General features: G+C 45.7%; 1 protein-coding gene across 2 annotated transcripts; it reads right to left on the bottom strand.

Moving 5' to 3' along the window:
• LOC133356579 (nicotinamide riboside kinase 1-like) lies at positions 1-16,000 on the bottom strand. 2 transcript variants are annotated; one of them, XM_061574168.1, is made up of 8 exons: positions 15,725-16,000; positions 11,577-11,730; positions 8,693-8,783; positions 6,739-6,787; positions 5,449-5,623; positions 4,312-4,383; positions 2,368-2,474; positions 1-239 (listed from the first exon to the last, which is right to left on the bottom strand). In XM_061574168.1, the coding sequence occupies exons 2-8, from the start codon at positions 11,612-11,614 to the stop codon at positions 142-144; spliced, it is 630 nt and encodes a 209-aa protein (XP_061430152.1). In that variant the 5' UTR covers positions 11,615-11,730; positions 15,725-16,000; the 3' UTR covers positions 1-141. The 2 variants fall into 2 exon arrangements, with proteins under 2 accessions (XP_061430152.1, XP_061430153.1); XM_061574169.1 differs by lacking the exon at positions 15,725-16,000 and having other exon boundaries at positions 8,363-8,783; positions 11,577-11,647.
• Positions 16,001-21,802: the final 5,802 nt, after the last annotated feature.

Below are 21,802 nucleotides of genomic sequence, written 5' to 3' on the forward strand. Positions count from 1 at the left end.
TTTTACTTTTATTAATTTTAATTTTATTTTTTATCTACGTGACTTTACCGAAAAAACCTAAGAGTATACAGCTATACAGCTCAGTGGGCCCCACCTGACAACACAAACAGTGCAGTGTTTAGTTTAGTCCAACGGAAGCCGTTACAAGCCGGACGACAATCGCCGGACCTTGGCACTGATGTCGTCGTACGCCAGCCGGAACAGTTCGTCCGGGTGACTCGTCCCGTCCAGGCAAGGTTCTGTGGGGGCACAGGAACCCCAATGGTACAGCAATGCCACCCGTCTGAGATTCAAAGCCAATGCCACCCGTCTGAGATTCAAAGCCAAAGCGGTCTCCTGTTCATATGAGCGTTGGAGGTGATTTTTATTTTATTTTACTTTTATTAATTTTAATGTTTTACCTACGTGACTTTACCGAAAAAACCTAAGAATATGAATCCTTGCAGTCACGAAAGCTTCAAATCTAGAATTAAAGTTGGAGGTGGTGTTCACCTCCTGTTCGTAGCCCTGACCCAGTGGTGGCAGGGGTGAGTCTATCCATAGGAAAACTACTGTTAGTACGCTTAGGTTTTTTCGGTAAAGTCACGTAGGTAAAAAATAAATAATAAAAGATAAATAATAAAAATAATAGAAATAAAATAATAAATCACGACGTTTCGGAGGCAACACAAGCTTCCGTCTTCAGGTGGAACCATCACAGCACGATTGCTGTATCAAGTAATGAGAAATTCCAAGAGACCCGACCTTGTATATATATACTGGTTGAGGTGGGAGGAGCCAGGGTAGACCCCTTGAGAGAAGTTTTTTATGATAAGATTGGTTAAAAAAAAAACTACTGTTAGCTTCCTCACAAAGTAGTACTCACTTCAGGATCCCCAGAGGGATGATGGGCTCGGTCAAACCACGACCGGGATTTTAACAGGCAACGTTCCGATTGTGATCCGCTCGCTGGAATCGAGCGACATTCAGTACAGAACAAAATGTGACGTCTTATTGTGCGGTCATTGATGAATTGGCCTGAGCCCATCAACTCACCGCACTTAAAAACCCGGCTTAACCATGTGGCGACGTGGAAACACCTTGGCCTCACAGCCCAAAGGACCCGAGTTCGATTACTGACACGGGCACCTATCCACGTGGGATTTGGCATCTTCTCCCCCTGTTCGGCACGAGTTTTCTCCGGGTTTTCCATTTTCCTCCCGAAGCTAAAAGTGAACAATGCACCTGGTCTTCTTGGTTCTTTCGGTAAAGTCACTTAGAAGGGAAATAATAATAATTCCGTCCCGCTTGCGTTGTGGCCGAAACGTCGTGAGAATTATTTTATGATGTTTTATTTTTATTATTTTATTATTTCCCTTCTACGTGACTTTACCGAAAGAACCAAGAAGATGAATCCCTGCAGTCACGAAAGCTTCAAATCAAATGTAATGCACCTGGCGTTGGCCAAACACCCCAACACAGGACCCGCCTGAACGAGAGCCATCGGACTCAGCTTTACCTGGGTTAATAAGCAATGATTTCGATTTAAAGCTTTCGTGACTGCAGGGATTCATCTTCTTGGTTCTTTCGGTAAAGTCACGTAGAAGGGAAATAATAAAATAATAAAAATTAAACATAATAAAATACAATTTTCACGACGTTTCGGCCACAACGCAAGCAGCCGTCCTCAGGTGAAGAACAGGGCTGTCGGAAAGACAGCGCCATTCAGACGCTGTTTGTTCATTCAGACGCTGTCTTTCCGACAGACCTGTTCTTTACTTGAGGACGGTTGCTTGCGTTGTGGCCAAAACGTCGTGAGAATTGTATTTTATTATGTTTTTATTTTTTTATTTCCCTTCTACGTGACTTTACCGAAAGAACCAAGAAGATAGGCAATAATTATTATTGGATATATCTATGTACGCTCTGTTCTCCAACAACTCGTGTTTTCATCACGCGAAGTGGATATAACGCGATTGAGTGGACAGAACTAGGTCGCGTGAGTAGGAATAAGCGATCGTACGGCTGCCTCGGAGTAGCATCGTCATCGCAAGGCATTGGGATGCTGCTGGATGCTTCTAGATTCTACCCACGCGCCTCAGGTCTTTGTACAGCCTGCGTAAGCATCCCACGTGTTATCGCGGACTGTGCTTTACCCCCACATTATATGTTAAGCATTGTAACGCGATTTTTCCCATCACGCGCTTTTCTTCAGGAACGCAACGACTACCGGATTACAGGAGAACAGGCCGAGCGCATGTATCACAAGGCAGCGGCTGCCTTGATTTGAACCCAGGATCTCAGCGGCGCTGGCTCAACCCTCCGATCTGTGGGCCACTAGGCCACCTCTCGGTCAATGAAACTTTCACACCGCTAGGGGGCCCTTACCGACGTGCACACCGAGGCTGCGGATCTCTTCCTTGTGCTCGAGGTGCATCGGCCAAACGTGGCCCTCGAAGTAGCCGGGAGGATCCGCGGGGCAGTACACCCTGGTGCTGGGGACCGGGGAAAATCGAAGGGGACACCGCGCACACACGCAATCACCTGGCGAGCCGATGCGAGCGAGGATGATGCCTCGGTGCAATGCTCTTCCCCCGCGCCTCCAATTATCACGGTTGGCTACGTGCGGTGCGAAAGACGTTCCGCATACACCGGTCGCCAGTTAGATCCCACTGCACGCAGCCGTTTGAAACCACGGACGTGATTTTTCTTAAATTCAGCCGGCCTCTATCCAAACGAGCTGCATAAATGACTACACCACGGTTTAGCAGTAGGTTTTTACCCTTTAAACTGGTACAAAACTGACACCTTTATACAAGGCATCATACGTTTGCAATAACCACAACACAAGCAGTCAAAATGCAAACAAAAAGAAACAACTCTGATAATGGTAATGATATGCACTGTCCTTGAAGTTGATTGATCTACACCCGAGACAGCTTTCCTTAGAGCCTAGTCTCCATTGGTGTTGGACCAGATGATGCCAAAAGGCGTACAACTCAAAGACAGCGCACTATCAGAGTATTGAGAGCTCGGGGCAGGCATTTACACTATGAGACCTCCTTTACCAGTGGCCACGGTTATTTGATCGGCAGGACGCCTGCGATGGCATTAAAGCGTGGGCACTCCGATCTCTTTCGAGGCGGTTAGGCAACGTGAAAGAGTAGGCCAAAGTTCCCTCTCTCGAGAGCTACCTCTAGTGGAGGCCCTGTCGCCAGCAGTGCCATGAGCAAACAATTACAGGGCAGCACCTTTACATTACACGTATGGCATTTCCCTCCGATTAGCACGGATGGCTACGTACGGTGCGATATAAGTTCAACATACATTCAACTCACACTATGAAACCTCCTTTACCAGTGGCAAAATATAGTAATAGGTTTTTACCCTTTCAACTGGTACAAAACTGACACCTTTATACGCCTTTTGGCGTCATCTGGTCCAACACCAATGGAGACTAGGCTGTAAGAATAGCTGTCTCGGGTGTGGACCAATCAACTTCAAGGACAGTGCATATCATTATCATCATCAGAGTTGTTTCTTTTTGTTTGCATTTTGACTGCTTGTGTTGTGGCTATTGCAAACAAGATGCCTTGTGTATCATTATCATCATCAGAGTTGTTTCTTTTTGTTTGCATTTTGACTGCTTGTGTTGTGGTTATTGCAAACAAGATGCCTTGTATAAAGGTGTCAGTTTTGTACCAGTTGAAAGGGCAAAAACCTATTACTATATTTTGCCACTGGTAAAGGAGGTCTCATAGTGTAAATGCTTAACCCCGAGCTCTCAATACTCTGATAGTGCGCTGTCTTTGAGTTGTACGCCTTTTGGCGTCATCTGGTCCAACACCAAGGAAGACTAGGCTCTAAGAAAAGCTGTCTCGGGTGTGGACCAATCAACTTCATGGACAGTGCATATCATTATCATCATCAAAGTTGTTTATTTTTGTTTGCATTTTGACTTCTTGTGTTGTGGTTATTGCAAACATGATGCCTTGTATAAAGATGTCAGTTTTGTACCAGTTGAAAGGCTAAAAACCTATTACTATACATTCAACTAATTTAAACAGTCCGTGTTGCGCATCTGTTGTTCACTAAGCAAGCGAGGGTTTTACCATCTCCAGGATTACGTCAAACAAATCTCTTTGGTCACATGAGCAATGGGGTGGGTGCTCACACCCCGCCGCTTCACCTGAGCCAGCGGTGCAGATTCTACATTCTCATGGAAGGAGCCAGTCGCTCCGCTAAGCGGCGCTCAGTTTATAGACCTTTGTAAGGCTGATGGGCCGGTTCAAGAATAATTAGCGCTGTCGTCGCTACCGAATTCAATCTCACCTGCGTCTCCTCTTGGCTTCGTCGAACGGAACGGTCAGCAAATATCGGAAGTCGAACACGTTTAAAAGCGGCCTACGGAGACAACACCGCTGGCATCAGTCGCGAGGTGGGACAGGAGCGGGCGTGGTGACGTCACACAGCTTGTGAATACCGCAACTCGAAGAGCCACACAGTTCGAGTAGGTGGTGGACTCTTCATCGCTACCCCCCCCCCCCCCTTCGACATGCTTCCAGGGTCAAAGCCGTTGGCTCGCGGTCACGGCGCGTCGTCGTCGTCGTCGTCGTCGTCGTCATCGTCGGGATGAGCCTCTGCAGGACACTCGCGACAGAACCGAGTCTAATCCGGGGTGGGCCAAGACACACCTGTACACTTTCACTCACCTGTAAGTGTACATGATGACACATCTGTACACTTTCACTCACCTGTAGGTGTACATGATGACACACCTGTACACGTTCACTCACCTGTAGGTGTACATGATGACACACCTGTACACGTTCATTCACCTGTAGGTGTACACGATGACACACCTGTACACGTTCACTCACCTGTAGGTGTACATGATGACACACCTGTACACTTTCGATTTAAAGCTTTCGTGACTGCAGGGATTCATCTTCTTGGTTTTTATTCATATTCTTACGGTTTTTTCGGTAAAGTCACGTAGGTAAAACATTAAAATTAATAAAAGTAAAATAAAATAAAAATCACGACGTTTCGGAGGCAACACAAGCTTCCGTCTTCAGGTGGAACCGTCACAGCCCGACAGCTGCATCAAGTAAATGAGAGATTACAAGAGATACCACTCCGTATATATAATGGTTGAGTGGGGAGGGGGAAGGGCCAGGAACGGCACACTTTTTATTAATATTGTAAGGTGCGGCTTGAGACTATGAATAGACTGCATAACAACAGACTGAGCCTTTATTATGGAGAGGTGCGGTTTGTGACTACGCCTAGCCTACATAACAAAAGTCACGTAGAAGGAAAATACCGAAAGAACCAAAAAGATGAACACCTGTACACGTTAAGCAAGGGGAGGCGTTCACTCACCTGCAGGTGTACATGATGACACACCTGTACACGTTCACTCACCTGTAGGTGTACACGATGACACACCTGTACACGTTCACTCACCTGTAGGTGTACATGAGAAAGCCCTCGATGATCAGGATGTGAGGAGCGTCGGGATCGTAGTGCAGGGGCTGACTGGCGATGTGGGACTCAGAAGACAATCCCTTGAATCCAGAGGGGTCTTTGATCCACGCGTTCACAACGTTCATCATCGCGTCCATGTTCAAGGCGGTGATGACTGGAGTGAAATAAAAAGTCATGCGCGAGCACACTCGGCAACGGCAAAAACTAAAAACTACTTTTTTTATTTTACCAGGCAAAGGCCCACTGAGCTACGCAGCTCTTATTCAGGAAGCGACCAGGCCACAAATGATAGCTCAACAAAGTGGCTTATCGTGTAGACATTTATAGCAGCCAAATTCTATGAACGCACGTTCATTCTAAATGTGGAGGGAAAAACCGGAGGACCCGGAGCAAAATCCAGGCGACCACGGGGAGAGAGAGAGAGACACGCAAACTCCAAATATACAGCAGCAGGCGTCAAGGTCGGGGTAGAACTCACGACCTCCTGCATACCAGGCGAGGTAGTTAACATCTCTTAGCCACCGTGATGATGAGAGAGAGACACGCAAACTCCAAATATACAGCAGGCGTCAAGGTCGGGGTAGAACTCACGACCTCCTGCACACCAGGCGAGGTAGTAAACATCTCCTAGCCACCGTGATGATGAGAGAGAGACACGCCAACTCCAAGTATACAGCAGGCGTCAAGGTCGGGGTAGAACTCACGACCTCCTGTATACCAGGCGAGGTAGTTAACCTCTCCTAGCCACCGTGATGATGAGAGAGAGACACGCCAACTCCAAATATACAGCAGGCGTCAAGGTCGGGGTAGAACTCACGACCTCCTGCACACCAGGCGAGGTAGTAAACATCTCCTAGCCACCGTGATGATGAGAGAGAGACACGCCAACTCCAAGTATACAGCAGGCGTCAAGGTCGGGGTAGAACTCACGACCTCCTGCATACCAGGCGAGGTAGTTAACATCTCCTAGCCACCGTGATGATGAGAGAGAGACACGCCAACTCCAAGTATACAGCAGCAGGCGTCAAGGTCGGGGTAGAACTCACGACCTCCTGTATACCAGGCGAGGTAGTTCACATCTTGCCAGCGTGGTGCCCCACACATAGATGTACGCAGTGACGACAACCAACATAAGACGCAAAAATGTGTGTTTGTTATTGTCCTTCCCGTACACCTCCGATTATCACGGTTGGCTACGTATGGGGCAAAAGAAGTTCAACATTGTGGCGAATAATACATCTTAAAGGTGGATAGCAAATCGGTTCGTACCGTCATACTGGTAGAAGCCATTTGAATCCACCACGACTTCTTCTGGAGGCTGAAAAAGAGTAAAATTCACAATTAACCTGGCATTTGACCATTTAGAACACAATGCCAAAATTAAGTCGTGCAATTAGTTAAAAGGTTGGGAGAAAAGCAGAGGTCGCAAACGGATTTTGATTCTTTACCCGTACCTGTACCCGGCCGCACCAGGGTCGCAAACGGCTACCCGTACCCGTACCTGGCCGGGTACGGGTAGCCGGGTATCGGGTAGGGTACGGGTAGGGTACGGGTATCAGGTACCCGGTTGCGACCTCTGGGGAAAACTTGCGGCCCTGCAATTGTTTGCTCACAACCACTTCTGGCAGAAGGACGTCCATTCGAGGGAGCTCAAGGTGGTAATGTGTGGCCTCTACTCTTCAACAACGGTCAGTTGTCTTCAAAGGGGCAGGAGTAGTAATTGTTTTTTTACCCTTCTATCTGGCAACAAAACTGACACCTTTTTTTACAAGGAGTCATGTTTGCATAGACCACAATACCTGCAGCCATAATGCATCATCTGGTGCAACCCATGTGAGACTAGGCTCTAAGGAAAGCTGTCTCGGGTGTGGACCAATCAACTTCAAGGACAGTGCATACATTATCAGAGTTGTGTTTTTTGTTTGCATTATGACTGCAGGTATTGTCGTCCATGCAAACATGACTCCTTGTAAAAAAGGTGTCAGTTTTGTTGCCAGATAGAAGGGTAAAAAAACAATTATCATATTTTTTACTGGCAAATGAGGTTCCAATGGTGTGAGGGGCAGGAGTGACAACACTTCACCTATTAAACTAAACCTGTCCATGGACTATAACTGTCGGGAAACTAATTCACACCACCACGTAGATATCAGCAGAGGGGGGGGAAGATTTTAGAAACTTGTCCCAATGTTTCAACTGCCGCACCAGGATGTCGAATTGAACCGCGGACCTCTGGATCGCAAGTCCAGTGCGCTCTTCATTAGACTGTGGCCATGTTTCGCTATTCCCATGTGCGTGCTCTGCTGCAGAGATGTTCTCCACATGACAGTGAAAGCAACAAAATATATTTCGATGTAAAGCTTTCGTGACTGCAGGGATTCATCTTCTTGGTTCCTTCGGTAAAGTCACGTAGAAGGGAAATAATAAAGTAATACAAATTAAACATAATAAAATATTTTATTATGTTTTATTTTTATTATTTTATTATTTCGTGACTTTACCGAAAGAACCAAGAAGACACAAAAATATAATCTCTTAATTTGAATCTGGAATTTGTTGATAAATTGTTGGAAGATAAAATGGAATTCGATGTTTTTGTACCTGCAATCGTTAGTTACCGGGCCGAGACCACCAACCATCAACTCACTTCAACTGAGAACCCGGTTCAACCCTTTCCCGATCCGATGATGCACGTGTATGTCTGGAAGCAACACTAAAATAAAACAACTTTCTCGGTACCGATGCTTCCACAAGGCCACGCGGCAGTGCGTGCGGTGGCACAGTTTGGCGCCAGCTATCATAGAGCGCGGTCGTGTAGCTACAGTTCTCTGCGGTGAGTATATGTCTGCACCGCTTGCGTGTTCCGAGATTCAGCGGTGAACGGGACACCCACCCTGCCACTTGCGGTCATCCTTGGAACGGGAAACGGTTAATTACACGATGACCGAACCAGGATCATGGCCATGGTGGCTCAGTGCTACCCCAGCCACCCACCACCCGTGTATTTCAATGTAAACGTGTGAGGGCCTTTGCACGGCTTTAAAATTTACATCTCCCCACAACTTCCACCGTTTATTCCAATCTTCTTTCGTAAATCTGTTGCCCAACTCCTCTCTGACATATATCCCTCGGTCCCGATAGCTCCACCTTTCCCGTTGGAACAGGCGCCACGAATTCAACCGTTTAATTTTGTACGTTGCTCTGTACGTTGCTTTGTACTCGCCTTGAAGAAGTCATCTTGGTGGATGACTTTGCAGTTGGGGAGTGCCTTTTGAAGTCGGAGGCTTAAGGAGGTTTTACCTGCGTTGGTCACACTGGGAGAGATCGCGCTCTGTGTCAATGTTGGCTACGTTTGAGAGGCCCGTGTCTCCTGGCGACATCAATTTGCGAATGAATGGGTAGTGGTGGTGGTGGCGCACGCCTGGAATCCAGCACTGTGGAGGCAGCAGCGAGGGTTGCTGGATCACCGCACAGATGTTGCGAAACTCCCCGCGCGCGTGAGTCGAAGTGACATAGCCTGGCTCGCCAGGAGATGGCGGCACAGCAAAAAAATATCGACTAAACTAAATGACTCGTTGGTTTTTTCGGTAAAGTCACGTAGGTAACAAGATGAAATAAATGAAAACAACTCAATTAAATCACGACGTTTCGGGCGCAACACCAGGTGGGAAAGCGTGGCCTACTGCTGATGCAGACTGTAGCAGTAGGCCTTGCCTACTGCTGATGCAGACTGTAGCAGTAGGCCTTGCCTACTGCTGATGCAGACTGTAGCAGTAGGCCTTGCCTACTGCTGATGCAGACTGTAGCAGTAGGCCTTGCCTACTGCTGATGCAGACTGTAGCAGTAGGCCTTGCCTACTGCTGATGCAGACTGTAGCAGTAGGCCTTGCCTACTGCTGATGCAGACTGGAGCAGTAGGCCTTGCCTACTGCTGATGCAGACTGTAGCAGTAGGCCTTGCCTACTGCTGATGCAGACTGGAGCAGTAGGCCTTGCCTACTGCTGATGCAGACTGTAGCAGTAGGCCTTGCCTACTGCTGATGCAGACTGGAGCAGTAGGCCTTGCCTACTGCTGATGCAGACTGGAGCAGTAGGCCTTGCCTACTGCTGATGCAGACTGTAGCAGTAGGCCTTGCCTACTGCTGATGCAGACTGGAGCAGTAGGCCTTGCCTACTGCTGATGCAGACTGGAGCAGTAGGCCTTGCCTACTGCTGATGCAGACTGTAGCAGTAGGCCTTGCCTACTGCTGATGCAGACTGGAGCAGTAGGCCTTGCCTACTGCTGATGCAGACTGGAGCAGTAGGCCTTGCCTACTGCTGATGCAGACTGTAGCAGTAGGCCTTGCCTACTGCTGATGCAGACTGGAGCAGTAGGCCTTGCCTACTGCTGATGCAGACTGGAGCAGTAGGCCTTGCCTACTGCTGATGCAGACTGGAGCAGTAGGCCTTGCCTACTGCTGATGCAGACTGGAGCAGTAGGCCTTGCCTACTGCTGATGCAGACTGTAGCAGTAGGCCTTGCCTACTGCTGATGCAGACTGGAGCAGTAGGCCTTGCCTACTGCTGATGCAGACTGGAGCAGTAGGCCTTGCCTACTGCTGATGCAGACTGGAGCAGTAGGCCTTGCCTACTGCTGATGCAGACTGTAGCAGTAGGCCTTGCCTACTGCTGATGCAGACTGGAGCAGTAGGCCTTGTCTACTGCTGATGCAGACTGGAGCAGTAGGCCTTGCCTACTGCTGATGCAGACTGGAGCAGTAGGCCTTGCCTACTGCTGATGCAGACTGTAGCAGTAGGCCTTGCCTACTGCTGATGCAGACTGGAGCAGTAGGCCTTGCCTACTGCTGATGCAGACTGGAGCAGTAGGCCTTGCCTACTGCTGATGCAGACTGGAGCAGTAGGCCTTGCCTACTGCTGATGCAGACTGGAGCAGTAGGCCTTGCCTACTGCTGATGCAGACTGGAGCAGTAGGCCTTGCCTACTGCTGATGCAGACTGTAGCAGTAGGCCTTGCCTACTGCTGATGCAGACTGTAGCAGTAGGCCTTGCCTACTGCTGATGCAGACTGGAGCAGTAGGCCTTGCCTACTGCTGATGCAGACTGGAGCAGTAGGCCTTGCCTACTGCTGATGCAGACTGGAGCAGTAGGCCTTGCCTACTGCTGATGCAGACTGGAGCAGTAGGCCTTGCCTACTGCTGATGCAGACTGGAGCAGTAGGTCATGCTTTCCCACCTGATGACGGACGTTTGTGTTGTGTTGCGCCCGAAACGTCGTGATAAAATGTTTTTTTTTACCTACGTGACTTTAACCGAAAAAAAACAAAGAGTATGAATCCTTGCAGTCACGAAAGCCTCAAATCTAGAATGAAACTAAATTATTCAGCTATTGTTATTTTACGAGACCACTGAGTTATATCGCTCTTCTTCAGAAGCGACCTGGGCCACGAATGATAGTTTAACGAAGTGGCTCATCGTGTGGAAATGTATAGCAGCCAAACACTTTAAACGCATGTTTCTAAATGTGGAGGGAAAAAAAACGGAGGAGCCGGAGAAAAATCCACGCGACCACAGGGAGACTGTGCAAACTCCAAATATACAAATGTCAGGGTCGGGATCGAACCCAGGACCTCTTGCATACCAGGCGAGGTAGTTAACATCTCGCCACCATAACATGCCAAATAATGCGCGGTACAACTCCAAAACACATTTGTAGAAAAACACAGCACCCCCGATTAGCATGACTGGCTACGTACGGTGCAAAAGAAGTTCAACATACAGTACCTACAGTACAACCGTTGTATAAGCAAGTTGGTTTGTGAACTTTTGAGTGCAATTGTAGCCCTGTTTGAGTGTTAACGTCTCTTGTGTGCACGGTGTGTGCAATCGTCGCTGACCCCTTGACCTGCGCTCAGCAACTGTGTTAATACATAATCAATGACAAAGCCCAAGTGAACCGATTTCTCAAACCAGCCCAGTGCACGACTCAAATGAACAGAACATCTTGAGGCCCGGCGAGTCGTTCCTGGATAAATAATTTACCGGATTACGGGAATCATTATGATTGCTATTCAGTGATAATCTGCATCAAAGCGGTGCACGCTCAAGACACTCACCCACTAATGCCGATGACGATCTTCTCTTTGGCCAGCATGTTGCTCGCTCGCTCGCTCGCCCGCTCGCTCGCTCTCCGTGCCGTCTGCCGTGCACCTCACTCAGGCACCGGTGGTCACGGGCCGGGTGCTCCACTTCTTGTCCCCGCTCTCTGCTCTACAGCGAAAGAGGATGCTATCACAGCGGGTTCGGAGGTCAATGCGACACGGGAAAACAAACGGCCTCGTGGCGTTGAGTGACTCGAGGGGGATGCCCCCCCCCCCCCCATGATGAAGCTTTAACCCCTCCCCTCTCCCCTTCTCGTTTGTCATTAGAGTCAAATGAAATGCAATTCCGGGATAATGTTTAACAGCAGTGGCGGTTTCTTTTCAAAGTTTGCCGGTTTGGCGAACACCCACAAGCCCGCGGCCATAAAATAACAAACGCGCGTCTGTGTGCCGCGTGAATCACTCTGTAACGGGATGAACTGAATCCAGTGACTGGACGAATGATGCTTCAGCTCAGTGAAGCGGCAAACACTTGGGGGCTGGACTGCGGCCACTGAAGGCGCTACAACACACAGGTTCACCTATGACGTAACGCGTGTGCCGAAATACAATTAATACATTGGGTTAATTCTAGATTTGAAGTTTTCGTGACTGCAAGGATTCATCTTCTTTGTTCTTTCGGTAAAGTCACGTAGAAGGGAAATAATAAAATAATAAAAATGAAACATAAAATAATTCTCACGACGTTTCGGCCACAACGCAAGCAGCCGTCCTCAGGTGAAGAACAGGTCTGTCGGAAAGACAGAGTTTGAATGAGATTGAATGAAATTCAGACACTGTCTTTCCGACAGACCTGTTCTTCACCTGAGGACGGCTGCTTGCATAATAAAATATTTAAATAATATACAATTAATAAATTGGGTTAATTCTAGATTTGAAGTTTTCGTGACTGCAAGGATCCATACTCTTTGGTTCTTTCGGTAAAGTCACGTAGATGAAAAATAAAAATGATAAAATGAAAATAACTAAATTAAATCACGACGTTTCGGAGGCAACACAAGCTTCCGTCATCAGGTGGAACCGTTACAGCCAAATTATTCACTATTCACTACAGTAATTTTGCTGTGGCTGTTCCACATGATGACAGAAGCTTGTGTGATTGAATTTAGATATTTTCATTTTATTTTCATCTACGTGACTTTACCGAAAGAACCAAAGAGAATAGATTGGGTTATCGCGGCCTTTCCATAGTGGGGTGAGAACATGAGCAGAATGTTTCGGCAGATACAGGCAGACTGCATCGCGTGCTAGCGCTGTTCAGCGTGCAACATTATGTTTAAAGTTTGTTTAACAACGACCGGGTCGTTCCTCTCCTCGCTAAGGTTGTGTTTGCACCACTTCAACGCAAGGTCATGCTGCGGAATTGGAATCAAGCCCAGCTTGCTTGTCGCTGGACATGAACTAGCTTGGCATGTAGCATGTAATCGCGCTTTTGTTAACCCACCGCTGAATTGTAATCGCCATAAACGAGCTGTAACGGTGATGGCAATTACAGATTAAAAGGCTTCATTCGATTGTGCAAGTTGGACGTGAAAAAAACTACACTTGATGAATATATAACCTACGACCCCGTCACAGATGGTCAATATTGCTTTAAATTGCACTTGCAAATCTCGCGTTTTGTCACGAAATTATTACGCATGTTGAACTTCTTTCGCACCATAAGTAGTCAAGCGTGCTAATCGGAGGTGCGGGGGAAAGACAACAAACGAAACGCAGAAAGAAGTAAAAAAAACGAGTTTTCAATACAAATTAAAGAGCATAGGCTCCAGTGGCTTCCTAATATCAGAAGAGCGTTCCAGACGGCCACAGAAACACATCTGAAAGCGTGCGATGCAGTGACCGTCTTTGTTCGATGGCTAACCAAAATCCGCTGCGAGGATGAGCTATGTGGGTATTAATAATTGACGATGAATGACCTTTTGCAGCTAAACTTTTGAGTGTTTAAAAGATAACCACCAGTGATCTGAGCATGCACTGTTGTTCTGTAATGCACTGGTCATGATTAGGCTGTGTGCATTTTAACACGTAGGCTTTCGTGACCAATACTATTCATAATATAGGATTTGGGTCAGATCGTGTTATTTATAAATGTGTCGTAAACCCTCCACCACCGACACGGCCAAACAGTAAAAAATGTGTCACTTTTTTTAAAGGACAAAATAATTCACTTCTTTAGCCCACCGGTGTGTTGAAGAGAGAATCAACAGAATTGTCAACCATGTGTTTTTTTTTATTTTAAGGGAAAAACGTTGCCTATGAAACGCACATTCTTGAAATGCACGTAATTGTAGTAGATACGTATGTAGAAGCGATGCACAAACTTCCAGTGAGATGATTACATGACTGTGTTATTTACTGGTAAGAAAACTAAGCGGGCTTGGGCAGCACACGTTGTTCGATTGCCGGCAGTGTAGCATCGCTCATATTCATCTTGAAGATGAACTAAGTGGACATCTTCAGAAAGGTGCCCGATGGTTTTTTTGGACAATGCACAAAGGCGGCGTGCTTTTCACACGTTTTTAAAACTAAAAACGTTTTTTTCTTCTTGGTTCTTTCGATAAAGTCACGTAGAAGGGAAGTAATAAAAATAAAACATAATAAAATAATTCTCACGACGTTTCGGCCACAACACAAGCAGCCGTCCTCAGGTCTGTCGACCTGGTCTTCACCTAAGGACGGCTGCTTGTGTTGTCGCCGAAACGTCGTGAGAATTATTTTATTATGTTTTATTTTTATTATTTTATTACTTCCCTTCTACGTGACTTTACCGAAAGAACCAAGAAGATGAATCCCTGTAGTCACGAAAGCTTTAAATCGAAATTAAAAAGTTTTATTTTTATTTTACAAGGTCCAGTGAGCTATAAGGCTTTTTTTCAGATGCGACCTGTCCACAAATGATAGTTCAACGAAGTGGCTTATCATCAATCGAGATTTGAAGTTTTCGTGACTGCAGGAATCATACTCTTTGGTTCTTTCGGTAAAATAAAATAAATTAAATTTCTATTAAAATTAAATTTCTATTAAAATCATCATCATCATCACGTGGACATTTATAGCACCAGCTAAATACTCTTCAACGCGCGAGTTTGATTCTAAACGGGGAGAGGAAAAAAACCCTGAGGGCTCAATGAACGGAACCCCCCCCCCAAGAGAGGTTTGTCCACAAGAGGAGACGGAGCGGTGAAATCTTTTTTGTGTGCGGGATTGCTTGGGGAAGCCTTCATCCAGCAGTGGACTACGCACGGCCGATGTGAGTCTGTACCGTGAGGAGCGGTGGCGCAGTGGTTAGCCCACTGCGCCGTGACCCCCCGGCGACCCCCGTTCAATTTCCGCTCACGACAAACTAGTGATGTCACGCGCGCGCCGGGTCCTGCGTTTCCCCTAGGTCGACTCAGCCTCAAATGAGTACTTGGGGCCGTCCATAAATGACGTCACGCGATTTTGAACGATTTTTGACCCTCCCCCCCAATCGTCGCACGGCGTCACAAAAAGTCAGACCCCCCCCCTCAAATATGACGTCACAAAGCTCTGCCCCCCCTGCCCCCCAAAAATAAAACATGCTTCAAATCGCTTTAAACTATTGTCATTGTAGTGCGTATTTAATGCAGCGCTGCACTCTGATGTTGTAGGATAAAAAAAAACATTTATTAAAAAGTCTATTTAATTAAGTAGAACGTGTTGTCTATATTTATTAAAAGTTACACATTTTGATGTGACGTCACATTTCTTTAGCGAAAGAACCATTAATTTGAATCCCTGCAGTCACGAGAGCTTTAAATAAAAATGTAAGTAGAACGTGTCTATATTTATTAAAAGTTGCCAATTTTTATGTGACGTCATATTTTTTAACCCCCCCCCCCCTCGTCACACATCGTCACAAATATCTGACCCCACCCCCTCCCCTAGGTGCGTGACGTCATTTATGGACGGCCCCAGACCTTAACAGGCTCTGTGTGGAGCGGTCACAGGCCTCAAGGATGCCCGCACCGGATGAACATTTCCCCACAGACCACAAGTCGTCGCCTGAACGACTAAACCGACCTTGCCGCTCGCTTATTGCCTATTAAAGATACGGACACTTTGAAAGAGAGGAGGAATACTTTTAAAAGGAACTGCAGCCCGGCTCGCAGAGGCGTTCCGAGGGTCGTCTTCTTGTTCTTCTGCTGCTCAAAGAAATGACGGAGACACCCCCCCCATCAGCCAATCAGCAGGCGGCTCGCTGTGCGTGTCGACCAATCATAGAGACCGAACTCTGGTGACGTCACAAGACGATGGAGTTTTGGCGGGTTGCCACGGCAACGCGGGGGATGGGGTGAGGGGTTCTTGGGTTTCCTTGACAACGTTGGTGAGAAACTTGGGTTGCTATGGTAACATTAAATATGGTGTTTTTATGACAACGTGGTTCAGATTGTTGAGTATCTTTGACGTGAAGTTTTTGGATTTCTGTGACATGAGATTAATATTCATGTATTGGGTTTTGATGACAATGTGGGTGAGATTATTGGGTTTCCCTAACAACGTGAGTGAATCTTGGGTTTCCATGACAACGTGGATAAGAATATTGGGTTTCTATGACAACATGAGACTATTGTGTTTCTATGGCAACGTGAAATTCTTGACTGGCACGGTGTGCGGAGAAACTTAATCCGCCAATTAATTTACAAATTTATTAAAACACATGTCATGTCTATTATACTATATTTAACAATTTACGTTACTGTATTACTATAACTTATAGACATTGATTAAAATGAACAACAGGATATACGTATGGACTCCGTATGTAGTGTTTGACATCTGTAACGGATTGCAATGTTGATCGAGCCAATTGTGGTGCATTTATGAGTGCCTTCAAATGTTTGCACGCGCAGAGGGATGTAATCAGGCTAACATCCATCTCGCCAAATGTTGTCCTCATGGCAAAGGTCGCAACCGGGTACCCGATACCCGTACCCTACCCGATACCCGGCTACCCGTACCCGGCTGGGTACCGGTAGCCGTTTGCGACCCTGGTGCGGCCGGGTACGGGTACGGGTAGGCCGTGAGTCACTGGTGAGTAACCGTTTGTCACTCATTTCGGGTAGGGTACGGGTAAGGAACGGGTACCCGGCCGGGTACGGGTACGGGTAAGGAATCAAAACCCGTTTGCAACCTCTGCCTCATGGTACTGTGTTATCAGAGGATTTTATGAATATTCGGTACAATAATACAGGGTTAGTATGGATGGGTGTAACTTGTAGTCTAGTGATAGTGCCTTACGCTGATAATACCTCGTCCAAGCCAGCCTTAGCAGCCTCTTGGAAATGAAGCTTTGATCAGGTCTCAGACCTCTCACGTTTGTGTAGTGGAAACGCATGTTGCTATACAGTGATATGAAATCCGGTCTGCACTCAGGCTGTTACTCTATGGCAGGTGTGGATAATCCTGTATGATGTGTCTATCTGGCAATATTTCAGGGGGGATTACCCCCTTTAGAAAAAATGACAGCTTGAATCAAAGGATTTTTATTTTTTTAAATCTGTGCCTTTAAAATACAGACAGACCCCAATGTTGCACACTCGAAATGAAGGACGTGGGAAGGGGCTCCAAATCGAGGGCAAAAACATTTATTGTGAAATTTAGATTTAAAGCTTTCGTGACTGCAGGGATTCATCTTCTTGGTTCTTTCGGTAAAGTCACGTAGACGGTAAATAATACAATAATGAAAATAAAACATAATAAAATACAATTCTCACGACGTTTCGGCAACAACGCAAGCAGCCGTCCTCAGGTGCAGAACAGGGCTGTCAGAAAGACAGCGTCTGAACATTCTTTCCGACAGCCCTGTTCTTCACCTGAGGACGGCTGCTTGCGTTGTGGCCAAAACGTCGTGAGAATTGTATTTTATTATGTTTTATTTTTATAACTGTATTATTTCCCGTCACGTGACTTTACCGAAAGAACCAAGAAGACATTTGTTGTGATTAATCTGTAAAATGCAACAGCACGTGTGTCACACACAGCAATCCGCAACCGAGTCGCCATTAACCACGTGACTTGCGTACAAGTGCGGTTATTCAATAACCCTGCCAGCCACTTACAGGCCCAACCCAGTCATCACATGCTGCTGTACACACGTGCATTGATGCACTGCACAGCACATAAGGACTTTCACAGAACCACACTTTACTCCCTTGCTGCACAAGGAAATAATTAAAAGAGTGGTTCATTCCTAATGTGCCACACCAACTTACGAACGGTTTACGTTCCTAATGCCCGTTCGTAAGTCGGTACACAATAATGTATATGTATTTAAATGCCCATACGGCAAGTGTTATGAAACGTGTTACGGTTCTACAAAGGGAAGCATTGTTAAACTCATAAATAAGAATACATTTTGTACATTTGCATGCAACACTGCAAACGAAAACACCATCAATAGTTCCCGTGGTTGGGTTTGCAAGCGAGTTCACGTGACAAAATGAATATCATATGGAAGTTCGTTTTCGTAAGTGCAAATGTTCGCAAGTCGGAAGTTCGTAAGTAGGGGACTGTCGGTACCTTCATTGTTTGTCGTTTATTGTTACATTTCGGTCACAGTTCCTATGATTACTGTTACATTGCTTTTATGGCTTTATTTTGGTGATTTCGAAAAGTTTGGTTTGGCCATGTTTGTTTGTTGTCGTACAGAGTTAGACTGATGGCTTTAATTTAAGTTGTCTTGTGGTTGTTGTTGTTTGACTTGCATCCCACTGGGATTTTTGCACACAGCGTTGGTGTACGGTGCTTTTTCTGGAATATTTTTTTGCTGTTTTATCCTGGAATTTTTTCTGTTTGCGCATAGTCACATAGTCACTTTAAGATGTTTTCTTGTTCATGTTTTTGTTTTTTGTTTGTTGCGGTTGCACCCGATTTAAGAGCCGAGTGGCTCACAGGGCTATACCAAATAAATGAAACTGAAAAACTGAAATACAATGCTAATGGATGTCTAACAAACAGACACATTTGAGTGGCACACTTCATTGTTTAACGGTAAATTAAAAGGCAGAGCTTCAGCCCTGTGTATATTAGTTGCTCGCAACACTACTGGCATAATGGCATTGACGACCACCCGTATAGAGCTCCGAAAGAGGGTCACTGAGTGAAAAAATGAAAATAAACTACTAAACTATATTTTGTATTTTTTCCAGGTAGGACCCACTGTGCCGTGTAGCTCTTTATCAGAAGCGACCTGGCCACAAATGATAGCTCAACGGAGCGGTTTATCACGTGGACATTTATAGCAGCCAAATGCTCTAAACGCGTGCTGTTGATTCTAAATGTGGAGAGAGAAAAACAACGGAGGACCCGGACAAAAATCCACGCGACCACGGGGAGAGAGAGACACGCAAACTACAAATATACAGCAGCAGGCGTCAGGGTCGGGATCGAACCCACGACCTCCTGCATAACAGGCGAGGTTACACTTTGGTTACACCAGCATATCAATATTTTCAATCCATTGAGTACGTACGCATGGAGGGGGGAGAGCGGGGGTAACCCAAATGTGTACGCTTGCGTATGGGGGATCTTCTGACAATGTTACATACGCATAGGAAACGGGGGGGGGGGGGGCGGTGAAGCACCAATAATAATGTGTCTACATTGGCCTTCAAATGAGTTAGATAGTCCGGCGGTGGACTATCTGTTTGCTTAAACACGTTAATATTATTAATCATTGATCGTTTCTGCGTGGATTAAATATCTGCCGTTCTATAGGATTCGGGGGGAGGGGGTGTAAAAGGTACGCGTGCGTACAGGGAGGGGTCAAGTTTTGACAGATTTTTGGCGTACCGACTAAATGGATGGCCCCTAAGCAGACAATCTCTGGACGAGTTTTTTTTAAAGATCGGCCTCTCATTGGTGCTGAGCTAAAAATGGAGGGGAATTCTGCACTGGTGTTGGCAGTGATTTGTTCGTCTCGAGATGTTCACGGTCCGTGGTGGTGCTGGCCCATTGGGGACCCTAAGCATCATTTATTTTTGGCCTGCCAACCCATCCCCCCCACCACCTCTTTTCAAGATATGAACTCCTAGTGGGATAAGAGAAGAGCTAAGATATAGACACGAAGCAGAGATGTGGTGAGACGAGATGGATATGGATAAAAAATTAACCCGTAAAAACTAAGTTTTTCACTCTAAATCCTTTATATGCGTGGCGGATAGAGTCCTCTCGTCCTCTGGCTTGAGATGGCTGCCAGCATTAAGCAATTGGTAATGAAATATAAACAAAACATTTCCCTAAACAGTGTAAAATTTTGGAAATATTTTTTTCACGAAAATTAATTGTCACGCACAACGAGTCTGTGTGAAAAATGTCAGCTCGATTGGATCACGGGAAGTGGGTTAAAAAACGACCGAAAGATTTGCACGGTCGTAAGCAAGCACGCAAGCACGCAAGCAAGCAAGCAAGCGAACTTAATATAAAGGATTTTAAAATGGAGGTGCGTTGAGATGACAGAAGAGGTAGAGATTAGATAAATTTACAGTAAAACCTTGGATTGCGAGCATAATTCGTTCCGGAAACGAGTTCGTAATCCAAAGCACTCGTATATCAAAGCGAATTTCCCCATAAGAAATAATGGAAACTCAGATGATTCGTTCCACAACCCCAAAATACTGTATTCATATAAAAATGATTAATACAAAATAACTTTTTATATATTTTTGATTTTTATTTAATATAAAGTAGTCAAATTTATTAATCAAATGTAATCGTGGCTAGTGTGAGGGAGACGAGAGAGAGGAGAGGAGGGTTATTGTGTAGCACGACTTTCACTTGCAGTACAGTTACTAAAGAACAGTCACTACACTTGGACTCAAAATAAAAAAAATGCTTTACGCACACACTCGTGGTCACAACACAATACAACACCATAGTAAACAGTATACGCTCGCACGGATGTTGACTATACGAGTGAGGCACGCCGACTGAGACCGAGCATGGGAGACGATTACCCACAATCCCGCAGCGAGAGAGAGAAGAACCATTGGCTCACTTGTGATCACGTGACGCTCGGCAGACAAAGCGTATAACGTACGTACTACAGTACTCGTATTGCAAGACATCGCTCGTTTATCAAATTAATATTTATTTTAAAAAATTGCTCGTCTTGCAAAACACTCGCAGACCAATTTACTCGCAATCCAAGGTTTTATTGTATTTGCTATTCATGTTGATTATCTTGTACTGGTAGGAACGAAGTGGACCAGCCTACAATAGATGATATCGTCCGTCCGTCCGACAGTCTGTCCGACCGTGTATCAACATCGACCCCTACTGCAAACACTTGACATGACCCTACAAAAACCTTTAGACTCAGTGACGCTTTCCTGGCTAAACAAGTGTAACATTCCCTTATAATTCCCTCAGATAACTTTTAATTAAAACATTTAAATTAATGAGGCTTTCCTGGCTAAACAAGTGTAACATTCCCTTATAATTCCCTGAGATAGCTTTTAATTAAAACTTTGAAAAAAAATAACTCACAGCGCCTTAAAGCCTACAGCTAGGCCTAAAGCCTCGAACTACGCCTATCACTCTCCCTTCGAATCGTACCCCCGCGTGTGTGCAAGGGAGTTAATGTTTAACAATGTTACATTCCCTGATGCATTTAAATAGAAACATTTAAATTGAAAGCTTTTACATAAATAATAAAAACATTTAATTTTAAAATTAACTCACGGCGGCCTAAAGCCTACAGCTAGGCCTAAAGCCTAGAACTAGGCCTCAACCTCTCCCTTCGTATCGTACCCCCGCGTGTGTGAAAGGGAGTTAATGTTTTACAATGTTACATTCCCTGATGTTTTTAAATAGAAACATTTACATTTAAAGCTTTTACATAAATAATTAAAACATTTAAATTACAAATTAACTCACAGCGGCCTAACGCCTACAGCTAGGCCTAAAGCCTAGAAATAGGCCTCACACTCTCCCTTCGTATCGTCAAATTCGGTGTAGCAACATCGCCCCCTACTGCAAACACTTGGCAGGACCCTACAAAACCTTTAGACTCAGTGGGGCTTTCCTGGCTAAACAAGTGAAATAATACATTATGTTTATATTCTTTGGTTATTCGTTCCTACCAGCCCACCCCGCAGGGTCCTGTTTATGTTAATCCCGATTTGAATTCGAGCTGATATTTTTATCCACCCCTGTTT

Source organism: Lethenteron reissneri, chromosome 54 (genome assembly GCF_015708825.2).
Source record: "Lethenteron reissneri isolate LAM-NWPU_2019-01 chromosome 54, ASM1570882v1, whole genome shotgun sequence".
Lineage (NCBI taxonomy): Eukaryota > Metazoa > Chordata > Hyperoartia > Petromyzontiformes > Petromyzontidae > Lethenteron > Lethenteron reissneri.